We start from the raw sequence: 24770 nt of genomic DNA on the forward strand, positions 1-24770 counted from the left end.
AATTTATGCATTTGCTTTTAAATAGCTTTAAATATCCTATTAAAAATCCCCAAAGGTTAATTCAACATATAATTTGCTCCTGATGCTCTTCCTTTTAAAATTAGATATATTATCAATACTTTGTAATATAGAATATGTGATTAAGAAAATGTTGGTAATGGAATCCCTTGGGAGATTCTTGCAGGTAGACCTTCTCCCCCTGAGTTTTGTCCTCCATTGCCTGCATGGTGCCGTGCAAAAAAGCATGGGACTTGGAGTCAGAGGACTTGAGTATGAGTCATGATTTGGTCACTTGCTAGCAGTGTGACCTTGGCAAGGAACTTAATCTCAATGAGATTTAGTTTCTTTTTCTAGAAAATAAGACATCAGTAAGATTTATCTTACAAGGTTGTTTTGAGCTTCAAATAACATAAACACTGTAACTTGTAAAGCGCAACACAAAATTATTAGTTACTCATCATAGTATTAATGCACTATTAGTATTTATATTTGTATAAAGGATTAACTTCTATGTCATGTCAACGAGCAGCCCTAAGCTTAGAAACAATCAAAGCTGCCAGTTGTTGGGCATCTGCTGTGTGGGGATTCTTCTCCATCACTGCAAGAACAATGTTTGAAGGGAAAATATTGCAGAGGTTCTTGTAAGTCTGATACTGGTGCTCTGGGATCATATGCTCCCTGTTATCATTGCGCATTCCAACCCAAGGATTTCTCCAAAGCTGTTCCATCTTTTCAGGCACGCTCCGTACCATGACTGGCTCATAGCATGGTTGCATGAGGCTGTTACTCAAGGGATAAGAGTGGTAGCCATAGGAATCGGTTGCACAGGGCAATGGGTCCCAGCTGGCATGTTGCTCCCGGCACAGAGGAGGTCTCCTTTGCCTCATGGGGTTGCTCTCATAGAGGCGGGAGTCAGAAATGCTGTCCATCCGAGTCATTACCAGGGCACGTCCTGGCTGGGGGGTTGCCCCAGGATGGATATTGGGAGGCATAGAGTAGTCTCCAGGACCGCTGGAGCATACGCCAGTTGCTGGGTGCTGGGCTTGCAGAACTAAGTGGGGAACTGACTGTTTGTGGGGGACTTGCTTGGAATCCTCTGGGCCATAGTTCTGCACTCGCGTTAAGGCATCATGGTAACCATGAGGAAAAGGCTGAAGACGGTTCTGAGATGCCGAACGATGCAGCTTCAAACTGCCCTCAGGATGGCTATCACCTACAGCCAAGTACAGGTTGTTGTAAGAGGAATAGTTGTCGTTCCTGGTATGGCTCATACGGTTGTCAGGACAGAGGTTGGGATTCCGGGCATATACTCCTCGGTCTGCTTCAGCCATGTAGTACTCTCGATTATGCACGCTGTTGACGTTCAGTTTGGAGAAGTCACTTAACATTGAATAGTAGCCATGGTCCCCCAAGGACTCAAACTTTGGATATTGGTCAGCATAGCTAATAGGAGTCCCATGGCTATTGGTTACCAGGATTGGGGGATACTGCATGCTAGCCATGTGCTCCAGTGAGGCCTTCTGGTGGGGGAAATGAGAGGATCCTGGCACTGGGCTGCTGGCTGAACGGGTGTTGAGTGCACTCACTGCATGGCTTTTGGGGGGTGGGATTGTGGGGACACTTAGGGCGGTCACAAGTGAGGGGACAGAGCTGGCCTCAGGCTTACGGGCAATCGACAGCCATTCCTCAGGCTCTACAGCCATGGACCGGATGCTGGGATCCGACTGGCGCTTGGGGGCCACACGTTTGACTTCTGAGGTTGTCTCACCTTTGGCACTAGACAGCCCTGTGCCACACTTGGCCAGGGTGCCTTCACTCACGGTTTTCACTGTGGACAGTTTGGCACTGATGCGGAGCTCATCAGCCACGGAACGCTGTGGTTGATTGGCCCGCTCCGGATGGTAGTATTTGCACTTGTGGCCATAGGTGCATTTTTTGCCTGAAAAATAATGCCTTGGGGTAAGACTCTCTCTCATACCAGTGCAAATATGTCAGAAACTGTTGTAACAATCTGGTTACTCAGGTTAGAGTTTTACTGTTTGGGATTAAGGAAGAAAATTAACTGTCCATGAAGATGAGAGGCAGGACAACATCAACGAGGCATCATACGCTGTAAGGGGAGAGGGGAGAAGTGGAAAGCTGGAGAGGAAACTTCAGTGTAAAAGCTAAGAACTGAGAGTTGAGCAGCCTTCATTTTCCTATAACTCACAATTTTGTCTAGGCATAACCTGCATGCTGAGGTGGTATAGGGTAGCAGCAGGCAGCATAGTGATATGCCAAAAACACATGCTTGGTAGCCAGTCAGACTTGAATTTCAATTCCAGCTATGTTACTTACTAGCCATGTAACTTTGATAAGTGACTTTACTTTCTGAGCCTCAATTTCTTCTTCCATATAAAAGTCCATAATTATGCCTATATTATACAGACACTGTGTAGATTAAATGAAGATAATGTAGATTAAATGAAAGTACTCTATAATTAAAATAAAAGTTAATTGAGAAAAAGAAAAAAATCCAAGATGTCCCATAAATATGTGATTATCCAAAAAGAGTGAACATCCAAAGTAGCCTCAGACCAGGCAGCCCATGTTGCACTGTTAGGCTCACAAACTTTGTATCAGAGGGACTTGTTTAAGATCATGAAAGCACTCTAGAAAACTGTATTTTAAAAAAGCAAATGAAAAATAAGTTTGGAAGCAAACTGGAAAATACAGAACTGAAAAAAGAGTATTATTAGTTGACAGAGAGTACAATCACCTGCTTAAGAGACGTGTCCTTCTTAGGGCCAAATCCAATTTGGCATTACCCTTTCTGCTTCCATAGGCCATGTGAGTTTCTGTACTTCCCTGCCTCCAGTAACACCACTTAAGATGGAGGCAGCTAAAACACATGCATTATTTAAACAAGTAACAACTTATCTTCCCTTCAATTCTAGTTACCTTTTCCTGGTGCAGTTTCTAGGATGATTCTTTAAATGCCTAACCGAAAATACATAAAGACAGAGACATTAAGTCACAGGAAGGGGACAAGTTAGGATTTTCCATTTGAAAGGGAAATCTTTGAGAGGTAAGTATCTATATAGTCCTTATGTTTCCCATAGTATAGAACTCAGTTCCGCACATAGGTACTCACCATAAGGGCACGGTTGCTTCTTGTGCTCCGGAACAACAGGTCTCTTTCTCAAGAAATTTTCAAGATTTGGGCCATGACGTCCTAAAGGATCATCTGGAGGCATAAATCTGAAAGCAAATAGTAAGAGGTAAATGTCTTCCTTTCAACCCCCTTTAGGATTTCAGACTTTCATTGTCACAGCCTTCTAATTGCCCTTTTTGCCTCAAGCTAAGCCAGCAGTTCCTCCCTCCATTCTCATTTGATCACACACACACACACACACACACACACACAGATGATTTTTCCAGTGTATAATTCTTCTGTAGACTATATGTTTCAACCATGCTGGTTCCCCAACATGAAACCCACTTTCACATCTTTATACCTTTATTCATGATAGTCCCTTTACCTGTAATGCCCAGTAGTCCCCTTTTTTCTGTCTGTAAACTTCACCTCAAATGTCATCTCCTGTTTGAGGCTTTTTCCTATCATTTCATATAGACAAAGAAATTTTAAAAATTCTAACCATACTGCTTATCACAACACATTGTGGTTCTCTTTCTCTCTCTTCACTACCCTTTGAGACTCTTAAGGGTGAGTCCTGTTTCTTATTCAGCCTCTTATCCCCATGCCAATCAGCATAATGCACAGTACACAGTAAATGTTTAGTAAATGTTTATTGAAATGAAATAATCTATTCCTAGTGAAACTTGGATTTAGGTTATTCAGAGCCTACTGAAAGCAACGTACTTGTCATTCACAAAGGAATACATCAGCAACCGCTCCTCTATAAACTTCTTCCATTCTGGCTTTTCAACTTGAAGGTCTCGATAGTTATCATTAGATACAATGATGCCATCAGAATCGAAAGCCAATTTGACTATGAACCGGTCATCATAACAGACAACTCTTCTGCCCTGGACCCTTCGGGATGGTGTGAAGACAAGAATCTTTTCTTTCTCCAGTTTACGTAGAATATCTTGATCTGTCAAAATATAGATTATATGCCACAGAGTAGAAACCATCTTTGGAAATTATCAGCATTATCCTCATATTACAAGTACAGATGTTTGTACTAGATGAATATGTTATTTGCCCTTAGAGAGGAAGTGGCCTCTATTCCTGGCTATGGTACCAATTTGGATTGTGACCTTAGACTAGTCACCTTCTCCTTGGGACTTCAGTTTTCCATAAAGTGAAGGAACTGGATTCAATGACATTTAAGTTTCAAAAACTACCATGAAGAGTGAAAAATAACACTGATATCCTAGAATCCTTGATGATTGTTTTGCCCTTTGGAGGAAGGACCATCTTTTGGCTGCTGAAGAAAACAGAGCCGTATGCTGAGGATGTGCCTGCCAGGAGAAAGGTAAGGCATCATTCCGTACATTACATTTTTGCCTTCTGCCTGAAGGAAAGCCACAATTAAGGAGAAATAAAGCTGTAGCATGTTGAGTACTGACCCCCTTTCCTTTTGGCCTCTTAACTGCTGAGGAAAGAAAGCATACAAGCTGGACTTGAGCAGGGTCAGGATCTACTCTCAGATGAAGTTGGGACCCTGTTCAGAAGCTGGCAGACAACTCCACAACACAGCTCTGACCACCACTCTGACTTACTTATTTGGCACATCATGCAAACAGCTGATACTCAGAGGACTGGGGTCTATATGTTCTCAAATGCTATAAAGAGCTAGCTTCATATAGTGTTGTAAGTGAATGTAGTAATCCTACTGACATTAGGGTTGCATCATTGGCCTTAAGCATGTTTGCCTTTGCAGGCCCCTTCTTTAATAAAGAAATATTATTGACAAATACTCATCAAGAAAAGTGCACTCCTTATTCCTCATCACCTATTCACCTATCCACACCACCCAACTTCTCTCTGGTAACCAAGAGCGTGTTCTCTATAGATAAGAGTGTTTTTTGGTTGGTCTATCTCTCAATTTTTTTCATTTGCTGATTTGTTTTGTTTCTTAAATTCCACATAACAGTGAAACCATAGGATATTTTTCTTTCTCTGAATGACTTTTATCATTTAGCATTATACTGTCTAGCTCTATTCATGTCATTGCAAATGGCAGATTTCATTTTTTGGTATAAATATATTTTTTAAGTTTTTGTTTTAATTCCAAATCACATACAGTGCCATATTACTTTCTTTTTTTTTTGCCATATTACTTTCAATTGTACTAGGTTTCACTATTTCTTATGGCTGAAGAATATTCCATTGTATTTATATACACTACATTTTATTTATCCATTCATCAATCTATGGACACTAGGGCTGCTTCCATATTCTGGAAATGATGCTGCTATAAACATACAGGTGCATGTAACTTTTTGAATTAGTGTTTGCATTGTTTTTTTTTTTTTTGTATTTTGGGGGGATATACCACTGGGGATAGTAGTTCTATTTTTAACTTTTTTGAGGAACTTCCATACTGTTTTCCACAGTGGCTACAAAATTTTGCATTCCCACCAACAGTGCAAGGAGTTCTTTTTTCTCCACATCCTTGCCAATACTTGTTTCTTGTGTTTTTTATTTTAGCCATTCTGACAGGGGTGAGGTGATATCTCATTGTATTTTTGATTTCTGGTTCCCTGAGGATGAGTGATGTTGAGCATATTTCATGTGTCTGTTGGCCATCCATATGTCTTCATTGGAGAAATGTCTGTTCATGACTACTGCCCATTTTTTAATGGGATTATTTGTTTTTTGGTATTAATTTGTATAAATCCTTTACATATTTTGGATAATTCCCCTTTACTAGATATATCATCTGCAAATATCTTTACCCATTCCTTAGGGTGCCTTTTAATTTTGTTGATTGTTCCTTCACTGTACAGAAGTTTTGTATTTTGATGGAGTATCAATAGTTTATTTTTGCTTTTATTTCTCTTGCTTCAGGAAATATATCTAGAAAAATATTTGCTGTGGATGTCAGAGACATTACTGTTTTGTGTCCTCTTCTAGAATTTTTACGATGTCAGGTCTCTCATTTAGGTCTTTAATCCATTTTGAGTTTATTTTGTATATGGGGTAGGAAAGTGGTCCAGTTTCATTCTTTTGCTTGTTGTTGTCCAGTATGCCCAACACCATTTGTTGAAGAAACTGTCTTTTTCCCATTGGATATTCTTTCCAGATTTATTGAAGAGTAACTGACCATATATAATTGTGGGTTTATTTCTGGTTTTCTATTCTGTTCCATTGATCTATGTGTCTATTTTTGTGCCAGTACCATATTGTTTTGTTTACTACAGCTTTCTAACATAACTTGAAGCTCAGAATTGTGATGCCTTCAGCTTTGCTTTCATTTTTCAAGATTGCTTTGATTTTCAGGGTATTTTGTGTTTCCATACCAATTTTAGGATTGTTTGGTCTGGCTCTGTAAAAAATACTGTTTATATTCTGATAAGGATTCCAATAAATGGTAGATTGCTTTGAGTGGCATAGACTTCTTAAAAATATTTGTTGTTCCAATCCATGAGCATAGAATATTTTTCCACTTCTTTGTGTCTTCCTCAATTTCTTTCATAAGTGTTCTATAGTTTTCTTTTTTTTATTTTATAAATTAATTTTTATTGGTGTTCAATTTACCAACATACAGAGTAACACCCAGTGCTCATCCCGTCAAGTGTCCCCCTCCGTGCCCGTCACCCATTCACCCCCACCCCCCGCCCTCCTCCCCCTTCCACCACCCCTAGTTCATTTCCCAGAGTTAGAAGTCTTTATGTTCTGTGTCCCTTTCTGATATCTCCCACACATTTCTTCTCCCTTCCCTTATATTCCCCTTCACTATTATTCATATTCCCCAAATGAATGAGAACATACACTGTTTGTCCTTCTCCGATTGACTTACTTCACTCAGCATAATACCCTCCAGTTCCATCCACGTTGAAGCAAATGGTGGGTATTTGTCGTTTCTAATGGCTGAGTAATATTCCATTGTATACATAAACCACATCTTCTTTATCCATTCATCTTTCGATGGACACCGAGGCTCCTTCCACAGTTTGGCTATTGTGGACATGGCTGCTAGAAACATCGGGGTGCAGGTGTCCCGGTGTTTCATTGCATCTGAATCTTTGGGGTAAATCCCTAACAGTGCAATTGCTGGGTCGTAGGGCAGGTCTATTTTTAAGCTGTGGTCATCAAGACAGTGTGGTACTGGCACAAAAACAGACACATAGACCAATGGAACAGAATAGAGAACCCAGAAATGGACCCTGAACTTTATGGTCAACTAATATTCGACAAAGGAGGAAAGATGATCCACTGGAAGAAAGACAGTCTCTTCAATAAATGGTGCTGGGAAAATTGGTCATCCACATGCAGAAGAATGAAACTAGACCACTCTCTTGCACCATACACAAAGATAAACTCAAAATGGATGAAAGATTTAAATGTGAGACAAGACTCCATCAAAATCCTAGAGGAGAACACAGGCAACACCCTTTTTGAACTTGGCCACAGTAACTTCTTGCAAGATACATCCACGAAAGCAAAAGAAACAAAAGCAAAAATGAACTATTGGGACTTCATCAAGATAAGAAGCTTTTGTTCTATAGTTTTCAAAGTATAGCTCTTTTGTCTCTTCAGTTAGGTTTATTTAGGAATAATATCTTATTGGTTTTGGTGCAAGTGTAAATGGGGTTCATTTCTTAATTTCTTTTTCTGCTGCTTCATTATTGGTGTAGAGGAATGCAACAGATTTCTGTATGCTGATTTTGTATCTTACAACATTACTGAATTCATTTATCAGTCTAGCAGTTTTTTGGAGGTTTTCAGAATTTCTATATAGAATATCATGTCATATGTAAATAGTGAAAGTTTACTTCTTCCTTACTGATCTGGGTGCCTTCTATTTCTTTTTATTGTCTGATTGTTGTGGCTATGACTTCTGGTTCTATGTTGAATAATAGTGGTGAGAGTGGACATACATGTCTTGTTCCTGACCTTAGGGGAAAGCTCTCAATTTTTCCCTATTGAGGATCATGTTAGCTGTGGGTTTTTCATATATTGCCTTTATTAATTTGAGATATATTCCCTCTAAACCTATGTTTTTTAGGGTTTTTATAATGAATGGATGTTGTACTTTGTGAAATACTATTTCTGCACCTATTTAAATGATCATGTGGCTATTTCCCCCCTATTTAAAGTTTTTATTTAAATTCCAATTATGTACAGTGTAATATTATTTTCTAGGGTACGATATATAGTGATTCAATACTTACATACAACATGTGGTGAAGTCACAACAACTGCACTCCTTAATCCCTATCACCTATTTAATCCATTCCCCTCCAACTTCCCCTCTGGTAACTATCAGTTTATTCTTTATAGTTAAGAGTATATTTCTTGGTTTGCCTCTCTCTCTCTTCTTTTCCCTATGCTCCTTTGTTTTGTTTCTTAAATTCCACATATGAGTGAAATCATATGGTATTTGACTTTCTCTGACTGCTTAATTTTGCTAGCATAATACTCTCCAGCGCCACTCATCATTGGAGGTATATATATATATATTACACTATAATATATAAATATATATAATATACTTTTAGGATATATATAATACATATTACAATATAATATATAAATATATAATATATATTATATATAATATACTTTTATATTATATATATACCTCCAATGATGAGTTATATATATTTATATATATAAATATATATATTTAAAGATTTTATTTATTCTTGAGAGATAGAGAGAGAGAGAGAGGCAGAGGGAGGAGCATGCTGAGAGCCTGACATGGGACTCAATCCTGGGACTCCATCCTGGGACTCCAGGATCAGGCCCTGGGTTGAAGGCAGGTATATATATATATCACATCTTCTTTATCCATTCATTAGTTGATGGACATTTGGGTTTTTTATAATATGACTATTCTAGGTAATGCAGCTATAAACATCAGGTTGCATGTCTCCCCTCAAATTAGTATTTTTGTATTGTTTTGGTAAATACCTAGTAGTACAATTATAGTACAATTGCTGGATCTTAGGTAGTTCAATTTTTATCTTTTATCTTTTTTTCATTTTTAAAAAAGATTTTCTTTGTTTATTTGACAGAGAGAAAGAGAGAGAGAACAAGCAGGGGGAGCAGCAGGCAGACAGAAAGAGAAGCAGGCTCCCTGACAAGCAGGGCACCCAATGCAGGGCTTGATGCAGAGCTCTATTGCAGGACCCTAGGATCATGACTGAGTGGAAAGCAGATGTCCAACTGAGCCATCAAAGTGTCACAATGTTTCATTCTTAAAAAGGTCACAGAAACTGTAATAAGGTGCAGAAAATAGTTAAATGTTATACAACATATTTGCTATTTATTATAGTATTAGTATACCTTGGGAAAATATTAAATAAATGAAAAATATGGATCATACATTGATTGTATTTAATATATGTATCTATAAATGTATATATATATATATATATATACACTTACAAATGAGGAATATCTTGTTAAAATTCACAGTAATGTTACGTAGGGCTAAATAGGATCTGAATAGGTTCTGATCTTGGTATACTAAAAAAGTATGTAAAAGAAGGAATCTTCAAATGAATTTATATTTTTATTTGAGATTAAGCAAGTATAGAACTGTGGTATATTTGGCCAATAATCTAAAACTATTTTTCCATTATTGAAACATAGGTAAGATTGGTATCTTTAAATTCTCATTATTTCTCAGAGTAATAGCCATTCATTGTATAAACATAGATCAGTAAAAGAATATTGAAAACTGCCTATTCCAACAAGCATATTTACTTCCACTGTTAATGACTCTTTGGAAGAGTCTTGACTCTTTACAATGTATGGGATTACATTTCCAGTTACAATTGTGTATAGACATGGTCCATTCCCTTATAAAATGGCTCTCTGATTCATTTTAAGTTCAGGTGCAAAACTGATACTGCAATTGATACTGCAAACTGTCTCTAATAATGCTTATTATTTGATATCCACAGTTTATAAAGTGTGACCAACCTCATGACAAAATGTTCATGTGCTTTATAAATTGGAATACAAAGTGAGTCCTTACTTAAATAATACCTTGAAATTAAGTAACATCTTCACATTTGTAGAAGTGCTTTCCCATGAGATATTTATATTTTTTACCACCGTGAACCCTGAGGTGGATTTTCTTGCATTGTAAGGTAGGTTGATGCACTATTATTGTTATCCTTATTTTGCATAACAAATGGAGACACAGAAGGATTATAGCTAGATCTGAATCTGAGTCTTTAGTCCATGCCCAATGTGCATTCAACATACTGTAAGATATTTCTCACCACCATACTATGAGACATTATTCAGCATCCTATCACTTTTTGGAATATAAGTACTGGTATAGTAATTCTTTGGAAGCAATTCCACAGTATAATGGGTGGTGACAAAATTGCCTCTGCCACTCATCACAAGACCTAATTAGAATCTTATTTTGATGCCATACTTTTTAGTATGCTGTCTTTAGCTGGGCTTCCCCACTCAGCAGTATTGGAAAGCAAATGAAGTACTTTATTTCTTTTCCACACTCTCAGCTAGCGTCCTGAGCTTATAGTACAGTGAAATCCCCAAACCTAGATAAACTGCCAACCAACTATTCATCTGTGACACAGTTTCACTATCTGCCAAATACTATCTGTAATAATACGTCCTTGTTTTGGTATTGTTAAAATAGATGGCATGAGAGATTTAGCATAATATAAAGCACGTAGCTAGCTCTCAATCTGTGTCATGATATTATATCATGGTTAAAGTTGGTCCGAGGAGTGGCAACACAATGGAGCAGGAACACTGGGATGAGTACTGCCTTGGTCCCATTAGATACTAACTCTGACTTTCAGTCAGAACCTTTACATACCAGGGACTCAGTTTTCTCGTCTGTAAACTGACCAGATTAATTGTTATGGTTTAACACATCCCTTTCAATACTAATATCCTGGATTTATACATAATGAATAACACCATCGGTTTGCCTGAGATAATAGTTCTCAATTTTGTACATTTGAAGAGAAACTTAAGTGGTTTCACTGAAGCCCATTATGGAGCCAAGAACTGGCTTACTTACCCAAGAGAAATGTAGCCTCCTACCTCCTTCCTTATAGTTGTGTCTATCTTTGTTTAAATCTTTCAGTGGTACGGTTCTAGGATTCTTTTATCTTTTTTGAGATAACTTTATGCTGTTTGGTGTTTTCTAGTGTGGCTGCACCAGTTTGCATTTCCACCAATGTTGCAGCAGGGCTCCTCTTTCTAAACATCCTTGCCAACACGTGTTACTTCTTGCGTTGTTGATTTTAGCCATCTGACAGGTGTGAGGTGGTGTCTCATTGTAGTTTTGATTTGTATTTCCCTGATGTTGAGTGATCTTGTGCATCTTTTCTTTTTTTAGTTTTTTTTATTGGAGTTCAATTTGCCAACATATAGCATAACACCCAGTGCTCATCCTGCCAAGTGCCCCCTCAGTGCCCATCACCCAGTCACCCCAACCCCCCGCCCACCTCCCCTTCCACTACCCCTGTTCATTTCCCACAGGTAGGTGTCTCTCATGTTTTGTCACCCTCACTGATATTTTCACTCATTTTCTCTCCTTTCCTTTTATTCCCTTTCACTAATTTTTATATTCTCCAAGTGAATGAGACCATATAATGTTTGTCTTTTTTTGGGCATCTTGTCATGTGTCTGTTGGCCATATGCATGTCTTCTTTGGAAAGATGTCTATTCGTGTCTTCTGTCCATTTTTTAATTGTATTGTTTGTTTGTAGTGTTGAGTTTTATAAGTTCTTTACAGATTTTGGATACTAACCCATTATCAAATATGCCATTTGCAAATAACTTCTCCCATTTCTTAGGTTGACATTTAGTTTTGTTGATTGTTCTCTTTGCTGTATAGATGCTTTATATTTTGATGAAGTCCCAATAGTTTATTTTTGCTTTTGTTTCCCTTGCCTCATGGGACATATTAAGTAAGAAATTGTTATGGCCAGGATGCCTGGGTGGCCCAGTGGTTGAGCGTCTGCCTTTTTGGTTCAGGATCCCAGGAGTCCCGGGATCAAGTCCCACATTGGGCTCCCTGCATGGAGCCTACTTCTCCCTCTGCCTGTGTCTCTGCCTCTCTCTGTGTGTCTCTCATGAATAAATAAATAAAATATTTTTTAAAAGAAATTGTTATGGCCAATAGCAAAGAGATTACTGCTTGTGTTCTCCTCTAGGATTTTAATAATTTCCTGCCTCACATTTAGGTCTTTTATCCATTTTGAATTTATTTTTGTGTACGGTGTATAAAAAGTGGTCCAGTTTCATTTGTTTACATGTTACTGTCCAATTTTCTCAACATGATTTGTTGAAGAGACTGCCTTTTTTCCATTGGATATTCTTCCCTGCTTTGTCAAAGGTTAATTGACCATATATTTGAGAGTTCCTTTCTGAGTTTTCTATTCTGTTCCATTGATCTATGTGTCTATTTTTGTGCCACCCCATATTGTTTTGATTAGTACTGTTTTGTGATATAACTTGAAGTCTGGAATTGTAATACCTCTAGCTTTGCTTTTCTTTTTCAAGCTTGCTTTGTCTATTTAGGGTCTTTTGTTTTTCCACAAAAATTTTAGAATTGTTTTTCTAGCTCTGTGAAAGATGCTGGTGGTATTTTGATAGGAATTGCATTAAATGTGCTTTGAGTAGTATAAACATTTAAACATCATCTCTTCTTCCAATCCATGAGCATGGAATGTTTTTGCCATTTCTTTTTGTCATGTTTAATTTCTTTCATCAGTGTTTTATAAGTTTCAGAGTATAGATCATTTACCTAGGTATCTTATAGTTTTTGGTGCAATTATAAATGAGATTGGTTCCTTAATTTCTCTTTCCGCTGCTTTATTATTGGTGTATAGAAATTCAACAGATTTCTGAACATTGATTTTGTATCCTGTGACTTTACTATATTTGTTCATCAGTGTTATCAGCCTTTAGGTGGAGTCTTTTGGATTTTCTTTTTTTATTTTATTATTATGCTCTAAAATAAATCCTTATGTTTTTTAAATAATAAATTTATTTTTTTTTAAATTTTTATTTATTTATGATAGTCACAGAGAGAGAGAGAGAGAGGCAGAGACACAGGCAGAGGGAGAAGCAGGCTCCATGCACCGGGAGCCCCGACGTGGGATTTGATCCCGGGTCTCCAGGATCGTGCCCTGGGCCAAAGGCAGGCGCCAAACCGCTGCGCCACCCAGGGATCCAATAAATTTATTTTTTATTGGTGTTCAATTCGCCAACATACAGAATAACACCCAGTGCTCATCCCGTCAAGTGCCCCCCTCAGTACCCGTCACACATTCACCCCCAACTCCCACCCTCCTCCCCTTCCACCACACCTAGTTCGTTTCCCAGAGTTAGGAGTCTTTATGTTCTGTCTCCCTTTCTGATATTTCCTACCCATTTCTTCTCCCTTCCCTTCTATTCCCTTTCACTATTATTTATATTCCCCAAATGAATGAGAACATATAATGTTTGTCCTTCTCCGATTGACTTATTTCACTCAGCATAATACCCTCCAGTTCCATCCATGTTGAAGCAAATGGTGGGTATTTGTCATTTCTAATGGCTGAGTAATATTCCATTGTATACATAAACCACATCTTCTTTAGGGTATCATGTCATCTGCAAATAGTGAAAGTTATACTTCTTCCTTGCCAATTGGATGCCTTTTATTTCTCGTTGTCTGATAGCTGAAACTAGGACTTCTAGTCCTACGTTAAATAACTGTGGTGAGAGTGGACATCCATTTGTTGTTTCTGACCACCCATCCCAATGGAAGATGTTACTAGCTTTTGGTTTTTCGTAGATGGCCTTTATTATATTGAGGCATGTTCCCTCTAAATTTGCTTTGTTGAGGATTGTTATCAAGAATGAATGTTGTACTTTTCAAATGCTTTTTCCACATCTATTGAAATGATCTTATGGTCCTTAGCCTTTCTTTTCTTAGTGTGGTATATCATATTGATTGATTTGCAAATATTGAACCACTCTTGTAACCAGGAATAAATCCCACTTGATATTGGTGAATTATTCTTTTAATTTATTGTTGCATTTGGTTTGCTAATATTTTACTGAGAATTTTTCCATCTATGTTCATCAGAAATATTGACTTGTTCTCTTTTTTAGGGGAGTCATTATCTAGTTTTGATATCAGGGTAATGTTGGACTCATAGAATGAGTTTGGAAATTTTCCTTTCACTTCCATTTTTTAGAATAGTTTGAGAAGTATAGGTATTAAATCTTTTTTAAATATTTGTTAGAATTCACCTGTGAAACCATTTGGCCCTGGACTTTTGTTTATTGGGAGTTTTCTGATTACTGATTCAATTTCTTTGTTGTTTACTGGTCTGTTCAAGTTTTTCATTTCTTCCTGTTTCAGTTTGGGTAGTTCATACATTTGTAGGAATTTGTCCATTTCTTCCAGGTTGTCCAATTTGTTGGCATATATTTTATATATCGCTTATAATTGTTTGCATTTCTGTGGTGTTGGAGGTTATTTCTCTTCTCTTATTTGTGATTTTATTTGTGTCTTTTCTCTTTCCTTTTTGATAATTCAATCTATAAGTTTATCAATTTTGTTATTTTTTTCAGTGAATCAGTTCCTGGTTCCATTGATCTAGTTTATTGTTATTTTAAAATTTTTTCTATATAATTTATTTCTGCTCTTTATTATTTTCTACCTTCTGCTGGTTTTAGGCTTCCTTTTTGTTCTTTTTCTAGCTTCTTTTGGTGTAAGTTTAGGTTGTTTATTTGAAAATTTTCTTGCTTCTTGAGGTAGGCCTATTTTGCTATATACTCCACTCTTAGGACAATTTTTATTGCATCCCAGAGGTTTTGAAATATTGTATTTTAGCTTTTATTTGTTTCCATGCATTTTTTAATTGCTTGTTTGATTTCCTGGTTGCCTCTTTCATTGTTTAGTTGTTGTTTAACCTCTGTATATTATGGTCTTTCCAGATTTTCCCTTGTGGTTGATTTCTAGTTTCATAGAACTGTAGTGAGAAAACGTGCATGGTATGAGTCCAATCTTTTTTAATTTTTTGAGGCCTGTTTTTGACCTAATGTGATCTATTCTGTAGAATGTTCCATTAGCACTTGAAAAAAATGTATAGTGTGCTGTTGTAGGATGGAATGTTCTGAATATATCTGTTAAGGCCATCTGGTCCAGTGTGTCATTCAAAGCCATTGTTTCCTTATTGGTTTTCTGTTTAGCTTATCTGTCCATTGATATAAGTGGAGTATTAAAGTTCCCTACTATTATTGTGCTATTATCAATTAGCTCCTTTTTGTTTGTTATTAATTGATTTATATATTTGGGTGCTCCCATGTTGGTGGAATAAATATTTACATTTGTTAGATCTTGTTGGATTGTTCCCTTTATAATTATATTTTGCCCTCTTTATCTCCTTTTACAGTCTTTGTTTTGAATTCTAATGTTTCTGATGTAAGTTTTGCTACTCAGGCTTTCTTTGACATCTATTTGGATGGTAAATATTTCTCTACCCCCTTGCTTTTGATATACAGATGTCTTTAGGTCTAAAATGAATCTCATGTAGGCATCATATATACAAGTCTTCTTTTTTTAATCCATTCTGATATTCTATGCCTTTGGAATGTTTAGTTCATTTACATTCAAAGTAGTTATTAATAGATATGTATTTATTGCCATTTTATTACTTGTTTTGTCATGGTTTTTGGAGATTTTCTCTGATCCTTTCTTGTCTTAGGTTTCTCCTTTGCACTCAAAGACTCTTTTTAAAATATTTCTTGCAGAGCTACTTTAGTGGTTACAAAATCCTTTAGTTTTTGTTTGTCTGGGAAACTCTATCTCTCCTTCTATTCTAAATTATAGCTTTGCTGGATAGAGTCTTCTTGGCTACAGATTTTTCCCATTCAGCATTTTGAATATATCATGCTACTCCCTTCTGGCTTGCCAAGTTTTCTGTTGAGAAATGTGCAACTAGACTTATGAGTCTTACCTTGTAAGTTAAGGACTACTTTTTTCTTACTGTTTTTAATTTTTTTCTTTATCATTATATTTTTCAAATTTAATTACAATATGTCTTCTTGTTGGCCTGCTTTCATTGATTTTGATGGGAGATCACTGTGTCTCCTGGCTCTGGATATCTGTTTCTCTTAACAAATTAAGGAAGTTTCTAGCTATTATTATCTGAAATACATTTTTCTGCCCCCTTTTCTTTCTCCTCTCCTGGAACTCCTATAATATGAATGTTACTACATTTGTGGAGCCAGTGAGTTCCCTAAGTAGTAAGTAGTAGTAGACACACTTGTGTTACATAATTCTCTTTCTTTTGTTCAGCTTCATTGTTTTCCATTATTTTGTCTTCTAGGTCACTAATTTGTTCCTCTGCTTATTCCAGCTTGCTGTTCATTGCACCAAGTCTGCTTCCAATCTTATTTATTGCATCTTTCATCTCTGATTAATTCTATTTAACTCTTTTATCTCTATTGTAAGGGTGTCACTGATGTCTTCTATTCTTTTCTCAAACCCAGTAAGAATCCTTATGATTGTTACTTTAAATTCTCCATCAGGCATGTTACTTATATCTCTTTTGCTTAGATTTCTGTCTGTGGCCTTGTCTTGTTCTTTTATTTGGGATAAAGTCCTCCCTCTTGGCTTATTTCTAAGTTTCTACCCTTTTGCTGTTTTTGTAAAGCCAGTTATGTTTCCTGCTTCTGAAAGTAATGGTCTTGTGAAAAAGAGGTCATGTAGTGCCCAAGGCTTGTCACTTCAGCGATTGCCTCTGGTGTGTGCTGCATATGCTCTTCTACTGTGATTTGGCTGCTGTGTCCTTCAGATCAGTCATCTGCAGAGGCTCTTCTTACCACCTGTTGGCAGTGTTTGGTCCATGGACTGAATGTTGTCAGTTTTAGCTTGGTGTGCTCTGGTGTGATTCTGAGGTAAGACCTGACACAAACTCCACTAGAACTGAGGCCCTACAGAACTCTGTGGTTGGGAGATGTGGCATGGGTACAAGTTTGTCCTGGTCTTCTGGGGGCGGGGTCTGCTGTGCTGGGACTGAACTTTGCTTGACTGAAAAGGGAAGTCCCACCAGAGCTCAGGGGATTATATGCAAGTTAGCTATCCAGTGTCCATGCTGAGCTGCTTCCTCCAAGTGGTTTGCCTGCTACAGGGCAGGGGAAAGAAATGGTGCCAGCCACTTCTTTTTTTCCTGGAGAGGCATCTATGTAAATGCTGCCTCTCAAGGAAGTGCTCCTAGCATAGCAAATAATCTTCACTCTATGTGCCTCAGGTGTTATTCAGATGGTTGTTTCCATTCTGTCTATCCCCAGGTTATTTGCCTACTTTTTCTCCAGAAGCAGCACAGTACCTTCCTGGCTCTATCCAAGGTGAGTCTGCTGACCTTTAAATCTCCAGGCTTTAGAGACATGATGTGGGCAGGGGCTTGTACTGGATGTCTGGGGAGGTGCCTGTTGCTCCATTTTTTCTAGGTTGCCCAATTTATTGTCATATATTTTTTCATAATATTCTCTTACATTTGTTTGTATTTCTGTTGGTTGATATTTCTGCTTTTACATTTTTAAATTTTATTTGAGTCATTGCTCTTTGCTTTTTGATCAGTCTGGCTAGAGGTTTATGGATTTTTTAAAAAGATTTTATCTATTTATTCATGAGAGACACACACAGAGAGAAGCAGAGACACAGGCAGAGAGAGAAGCAGGCTCCATGTAGGGAGCCCAATGTGGGACTCGATCCCGGGACTCCAATATCACACCCTGGGTCTGAAGGCAGATGCTCAACTGCTGAGCCACCCAGGCATCCCTGAATTTTTTTTAATCTTTTCAAAAAACCAGCCCCTGGTTTCATTGGTCTCTTCTACTGTTATTTTTATTTTTTAAATAATAAATTTATTTTTTTATTGGTGTTCAATTTGCCAACATACAGAATAACACCCAGTGCTCATCCCGTCAAGTGCCCCCCTCAGTGCCCATCACCCATTCTCCCCCACCCCCCGCCCTCCTCCCCTTCCACCACCCCTAGTTCGTTTTCCAGAGTTAGGAGTCTTTGTGTTCTGTCTACTGTTAGTTTTAGATTCTGTATCATTTATTTGTGCTCTAACCTTTATTATTTTCTTCCTTCTGCTGATTTGAGGTTTTATTTATTGTTCTTTTTTTCTAGCTCCTTTAGGTATAAGGTTAGGTTTTTTTATTTGAGATTTCTCTTGCTTTTCTTTAAATTTTTTATTTATTTATTTATGATAGTCACACACACAGAGAGAGAGGCAGAGACACAGGCAGAGGGAGAAGCAGGCTCCATGCACCGGGAGCCTGACGTGGGATATGATCCCGGGTCTCCAGGATCACGCCCTGGGCCAAAGGCAGGCGCTAAACCGCTGTGCCACCCAGGGATCCCGATTTCTCTTGCTTCTTAAGGTAGCCTTGTATTGCTATAAACTTCCCTTTAGAACTGCTTTTGCTTCATCCCACAGGATTTGGACCATTGTATTTTCATTTGCTTCCATGTACTTGCAGACTTCATTTTTTATTTCTTGTTTAACCCATTCATTGTTTAGTAACATGTTATTTAACCTCCTTGTATTTTTGCTCTTTTCAGATTTTATTTTTTTATTTTGGTTGATTTCTGGTTTTGTAGTTTGTGGTGAGAAAAGATGCATGGTATGATTTTGATCTTTTTGAATTGCTGAGACTTGTTATGTGACCTGATATGTGATTTATTCTAGAAAATGTTCCATGTGCACCTGAAAAGAATGTGTGTTCTGCTGTTTTAGGATGGAATGTTCTAAATATATATGTTAAATCCAACTGGCCCAATGTGTTATCAAATCCATTGCTTCCTAGTTGATTTTCTTATCTGTCCATCTTCCTGTTTACATAAGTGGGGTGTTAAAGTCCCCTACTCTTATTGTATTACTGCTGATTAGTTCATGTTTATTATTAATTGCTTTATGTATTTAGTTTCTCCCATGTTGAGTATTTAAATATTTGCAATTTTTATATCTTCTTGTTTGATTGTCCCCTTTATTATTATATCTTGCTACTTTTGGTCTCATTACTGTCTTTGTTTTAAAATCTATTTTGTCTGATATAAGTATTGCTACTCCAGCTTTTTTTGACATCCATTTACATGATAAACTTTTTTCCATCCCCTTACATTCAATCTTCAGGTGACTTTGGGTCTAAAATGAGTCTCAAGCAGGAAGGATATAGATGGGTCTATATATATATATATATATATATATATATATATATATATATATACACACACACACACACACACACACACACACACATTCTGGCATCCTATGTCTTTTAATTGGAATGGTTATTCCATTTACATTCAAAGTAATTATTGATAAATATGTATTTATTGCTGTTTCATTACATGTTTTGTGATTGTTTCTAATGTTTTTCTGTGTTTCTTTCTTCGCTTGTTCTCTTTCCTTGTGTGTTTTATTTAATGATACATTTGGATTTCTTTCTCTTTATTATTTGCATATCTATTAGGGGTTTTTGACTTGTGGTTACCATTACAATTGTATATAATATCTTCTTTTTAAAAAAAGATTTCATTTATTTATTCATGAGAGACATAGAGAGAGAGAGTCAGAGACACAGGCAGAGGGAGAAGCAGGCTCCAAGGAGGGAGCCCGACATGGGACTCTATCCCAGTTCTCCAGGATCACGCCCTGTGCTGAAGACGGTGCTAAACCGCTGAGCCACCTGGGCTGCCCACAATTGTATCTTCTGTATATAGCAGAATTCCTTTTTTTTTATAGCAGAATTCCATATTAAGTTGATGGTCATTTAATTTTGAAGCCATTCTTTATTCCTCTCTTCCCAACATGTTAGGTATATGTTGTCATAATTTATTTTGTGAGTTCCTTGACTGATTTTTTTACAGAAATATTTTTTTACTACTTTTATGCTTCCTACATTCATATTGTTACTTTTGGTATTTTCTTTGCACTCAGTGTCATTTTCAATATTTCTTGCAAGGCTAGTTTAATGGCCATGAACCCTTTAGTTTTTATTTGTCTGGGAAGCTATTTCTCCTTCTATTCTGAATGATAGTTTCACAGAATGGACTATTCTTGGCTTAAGATGTTTCCCATTCAGAACTTTGAATATATCATGCCACTCTCTTCTGGCTTGAAAAGTTTCTGTTGAAAAATATACTAATAGCTTTATGGGGTTTCTCTTATACATAACTGTCTCTTTTGTCTTGCTGCTTTAAATTATTTTTTCTTTATCACTGCATTTTTAAATTTAAATTCAATTAACCAACATATAGTATATCATTAGTTTCATATGTACTTTTCAATAATTCATCAGTTGCATATGACACCCAGGGCTCATCACATCAAGTGCCCTCCTTAATGCTCCTCACCAGGTACTTCATCTCTCCATATACCTCCCCTTCAACAACTCTTTGTTTCTCAGAGTTAAGTGTCTCTCATGGTTTGTCTTCCTCTCTGATTTTTCCTCATTCAGTTTCCCCTCATTCCCTTATGGACCCTTGTACTATTTCTTATATTCCACATATGAGTGAAACCATATGATAACTGTCTTTCTCTGATTGCCTTATTTCACTCAGCATAAAACACTTCAGTTCCATCCACATCGATGTAAATGGTAGGTATTCATCTTTTCTGATGGCTGAGTAATATTCCATTGAATATATATATGAATATATGAATATGTATGAATATATATGAATATATATGAAAAGTATATAAAATGAATATATATGAAAGTTAGAAGTCAGCTATTATCTCTGCTCCTGAGAGTAGTGGCTTTATATATTTTTAAAAAGATTTTATTTGGGGATCCCTGGGTGGCGCAGCGGTTTAGCGCCTGCCTTTGGCCCAGGGCGCGATCCTGGAGACCCCGGATCGAATCCCACGTCGGGCTCTCGGTGCATGGAGCCTGCTTCTCCCTCTGCCTGTGTCTCTGCCTCTCTCTCTCTCTGTGTGTGACTATCATAAATAAATGAAAAATTAAAAAAAAGGATTTTATTTATTTATTTGTGAGAGACACACAGAGAGAGGCAGAGACATAGGTAGAGGTAGAAGCAGGTTCCCCGTGGGGACCGCAATGTGGGACTCGATCCCAGGACCCTGGGATGTGAACGATATCTAGTTGCAATCATGGGATAAGGTGAGTTTAGGACCTTCCTACTCTGCCATCTTGCTTGTGCTTCAAATTAAAATATCTTTGTAGGACCTTAAGAGTATCATGGCCCTGAGCCCTGGGCCTGCTATGCCTCATTGATAAGTTGGCTCTGACTGCCATGGAACTTTTCTCTATATATATTTTGCTCTATAATTTGCAAATCTCATAATCTCTACCAATTCTCTTACAGAATGTGATCAATTTTCTATGATGGTTTCTAAGTCTTTTGGAAAACTCAGCCACACTCATAAACAGATTCATTCCATTTTAGTCCAAAGTCTGTGGTCAAATAGAAAAGCATTCCTTTTTTTTCAACTATATGCTTTATTCCTTGCTGAATTAAAGTCTCAATTTAAGTGCCATATGCCACAACACAATAATGGTTTTATTTGGATCAGAAAAAATACATTTAAAAATATACTTAATGGGAGCACCTTAGTGGCTCAGTCTGTTAAGTGTCTGCCTTTGGCTCAGGTCATGTTCCCAGGGTCCTGAGATTGAGCCCTACCTTGGGCTCCTTGCTCAGCAAAGAGTCTGCTTCTCTCTTTCCTTCCCACTTGTGCTATGTCTCTCTCTCAAATAAATAAGTAAATAAATAAATCTTTAAAAATATATTTAATACAAGACATTTTAAGTACACTTAATAAAATTAGAAAAATAATTATCTAAGTTGGGACCAATCTCTCCCAGCTTTGCCTCTGGATGAGAAGCAATGTCTTATTTGAAATAGTACCTGTAATTGGTGCATCAGGGCGAGATTGCTCCTTTCTCCAGGCAGGCACAAATACAGTAATATTTTTATGGCCTTTGTCTAGGAACCAATCCACAGCAAGTTGTATTCCTCTGCAGGAGAACTCTTCTTTATTCCCATGGCTTTAGGAAGATAGAGAATGAAAAGATAAAGTATCAACAATAGGTAGAGAAATACTCCAAACAAGCTTTTTCTTAGAACCAAGATACTAACAATAGACATTTTATTTCTTGATATTGCCAAAAATATGTTTTTAAAAACAGCAAATCAAGTTATTTTTTATTTAATTGCTATAAATATTGCTATTATTATTATTACATTTTTCTTCAAGGTCCCAGATAACTCCCAACTTGTAGCAACTCTGATGGATATTTCCTACGACTACTTCAATTTTCACTCCTCTCTCCACATTTACTACCATTTTATTTTAGAATACTCAGATGTTCACAACAGATGAGAAAAGAAGAGGTATCTCCAGAGGTTTAGATAGAGTTTATATGGAGGACTAGTTTGAGCTAGGTCTTAAGCACATATTTTAAGCTTAAAAAAATGACACTGACAACAAAAAAGAAACACATATAAATGCTGACTAAAAATAGTTATCACATTTAATTACATATAATTTACCAATAAAAATCGCATTCTTGAAAGTTTTAAGATGTGGAAGATGCTCACAATGTAATGTTAAGGGAAAAAAAGGATACAGACTATATATAATATAATCCCAATTTTGTAGAAGAAAGTCTATATATTATTTAGAGAAAATACTAGAGAATAGACACATCAAAATATTGATAAAAATAATTATCCCATGTGAGAGAATTATAAGTAATTTATTTTCTTATTCCAAAATTTCTTCAAACAAGTATTGCTTTTATAATTATAACATGATGTAAAAAGAGAAGACATTTTATCATAATTACATGTAGACATAAATATTGTAAAAACTTAAAAAGCCAAACAGAAATTTGATTCGAAATTTGAAGAGGGAAAATTAGATGAATTGGGAAAAGATATATTTATTGACATAATCTTAAAAACTCACAGTGTACTAAATTTGTGCCTAGTTTGCCTGTGAAAATCCTGATCTTTGAGCAAGGAGTTGGGTGTTCTAACATAAACATAAACCACATTAAATTATAGTTTTTAAACAGCATACATTAAATGTACCAATTCTAGTACAATAAAGTGGATATTGCCTGTTAAAACTGATCAGTAGTTCCTTCTCCACCTTAAAAGTGCAAACTGGGGTAGCATCCAGATGCATAGCCTTGGTCCACAAGACTATACCAGGCCTAGTAGCTGTGGGGCACAGAAAAAAAGATGTAGTTTAAAAGGTCAAAGGAGCTGAGAGAATATTCTCTGAGTCAGAAGGACTGAAGAATGACAGGGTTTTTACACCCCCCCCAACTTAAAGAGCAGAAAAGATCAAGGTCTGATTTCTAAGGCTGGATTGCTGCCTCAAGAAAATCTGGTAAGGAACCCTGGGCCCGGACAGGGCAAGATGGTGGAAGAGTAGGAGTCCTCAACACACCTGGTCTCACCAACTTACCTAGATAACTTTCAAAACACCCTTAACACATATGAATTCAACCTGAAATTTAAAGAGATAATAGCCAGAATGCTACAGAGAGAAAAGTTTTCGCTTCTAGCAAGAATTATTTAGGGTGAAATTTATGTAGACTGTGGTTGATATTCTTGACTCAGTCCACTCATACAGACACTCTTAACTGAACAAATGACTAGAAGGAAGAATTCACCACACACACACACACACACACACACACACACACACACACAAGAATCAGAAACAGTACTCTGGAGGCGGGGCAAGATGGTGGAAGAGTAGGGTCCCCAAGTCACCTGTCCCTACCAACTTACCTAGTTAACTTTCAAATCACCCTGAAAACCTATGAATTAGGCCTAATATTTAAAGAGAGAACAGCTGGAATGCTACAGTGAGAAGAGTTCGCGCTTCTATCAAGGTAGGAACACAGAAAAAATAAATAAAAAAGCATCAAAGGGGGAGGGGCACCCATGAGGAGCCCTGCTAAGGCCCGGCAGCCAGTGACGCCAGGACAGGAAAGCCCAGTCCTGGGGAAGCAGAAACTCTACCAATCATCCCAGTGGGAAAGGTGCTCACAGGGAACACAGGCAGGATCCCAGGGTCACTAACAGAGGAGGTGCGCCCTGGAGGAGAGCGCGCCACACACCGTGGGCCGAGCTCCCTAAAGGGCTGGAGCGCCCACCCAGCGTGGCCCGGGAGGAGTTCCAGCAGCGGCTCAGGTGGTGGCTCCACCCGGAGGGGGCTGCGCAGCCCCGGGAGCAGGATTCCAGCGGTGCAGGCCCCGGAGCCAAGGGCGCTGGGGGACACAGCCCAAGATCCGGCACTCTCCCCAGGACAGGTGGAGGCTGGGATGACACAGGACAGCAAGGACTCTCCTGCTGCCAAGGCCCGGAGCTGTGCAGATTAGCGCCCCCTGCCCCTGGAGCATCCAGGCCCCTGCAGACTGAGAGATGCGGTGGTTACTGCTGGAGCTGATTCTAGAATTGGAGAGCTGGCATCGACCACTGTTGTTGTTCCTCCTGGTGGCCCCTTGTACCTGGGACTGAGCAGGGGCCTCACAGGATAAACAGTTCCCACTGAGCCATGCACCTGGCAAGGGGCTGGGCAGTTCCCCCTGAGGTACA

At 37.8% G+C, this 24770-nt stretch overlaps 1 protein-coding gene across 1 annotated transcript in view; it reads right to left on the reverse strand.

Annotated features, from left to right (window-relative positions):
* Positions 1-507: 507 nt before the first annotated feature.
* ZC3H12B (zinc finger CCCH-type containing 12B) overlaps positions 508-24770 on the reverse strand; it is a 71887-nt gene continuing 47624 nt past the window's right edge. Inside the window, exons 2-5 of the mRNA XM_055338687.1 lie at positions 22062-22201; positions 3863-4097; positions 3134-3240; positions 508-1939 (exon numbers count right to left, since the gene is read on the reverse strand). Coding sequence (XP_055194662.1) covers positions 519-1939; positions 3134-3240; positions 3863-4097; positions 22062-22201 — 1903 coding nt within the window. The 3' untranslated portion in view covers positions 508-518. The remainder of the gene's footprint in view (positions 1940-3133; positions 3241-3862; positions 4098-22061; positions 22202-24770) is intronic.

This window comes from Nyctereutes procyonoides, unplaced genomic scaffold (assembly GCF_905146905.1).
Source record: "Nyctereutes procyonoides isolate TBG_1078 unplaced genomic scaffold, NYPRO_anot_genome, whole genome shotgun sequence".
NCBI lineage: Eukaryota > Metazoa > Chordata > Mammalia > Carnivora > Canidae > Nyctereutes > Nyctereutes procyonoides.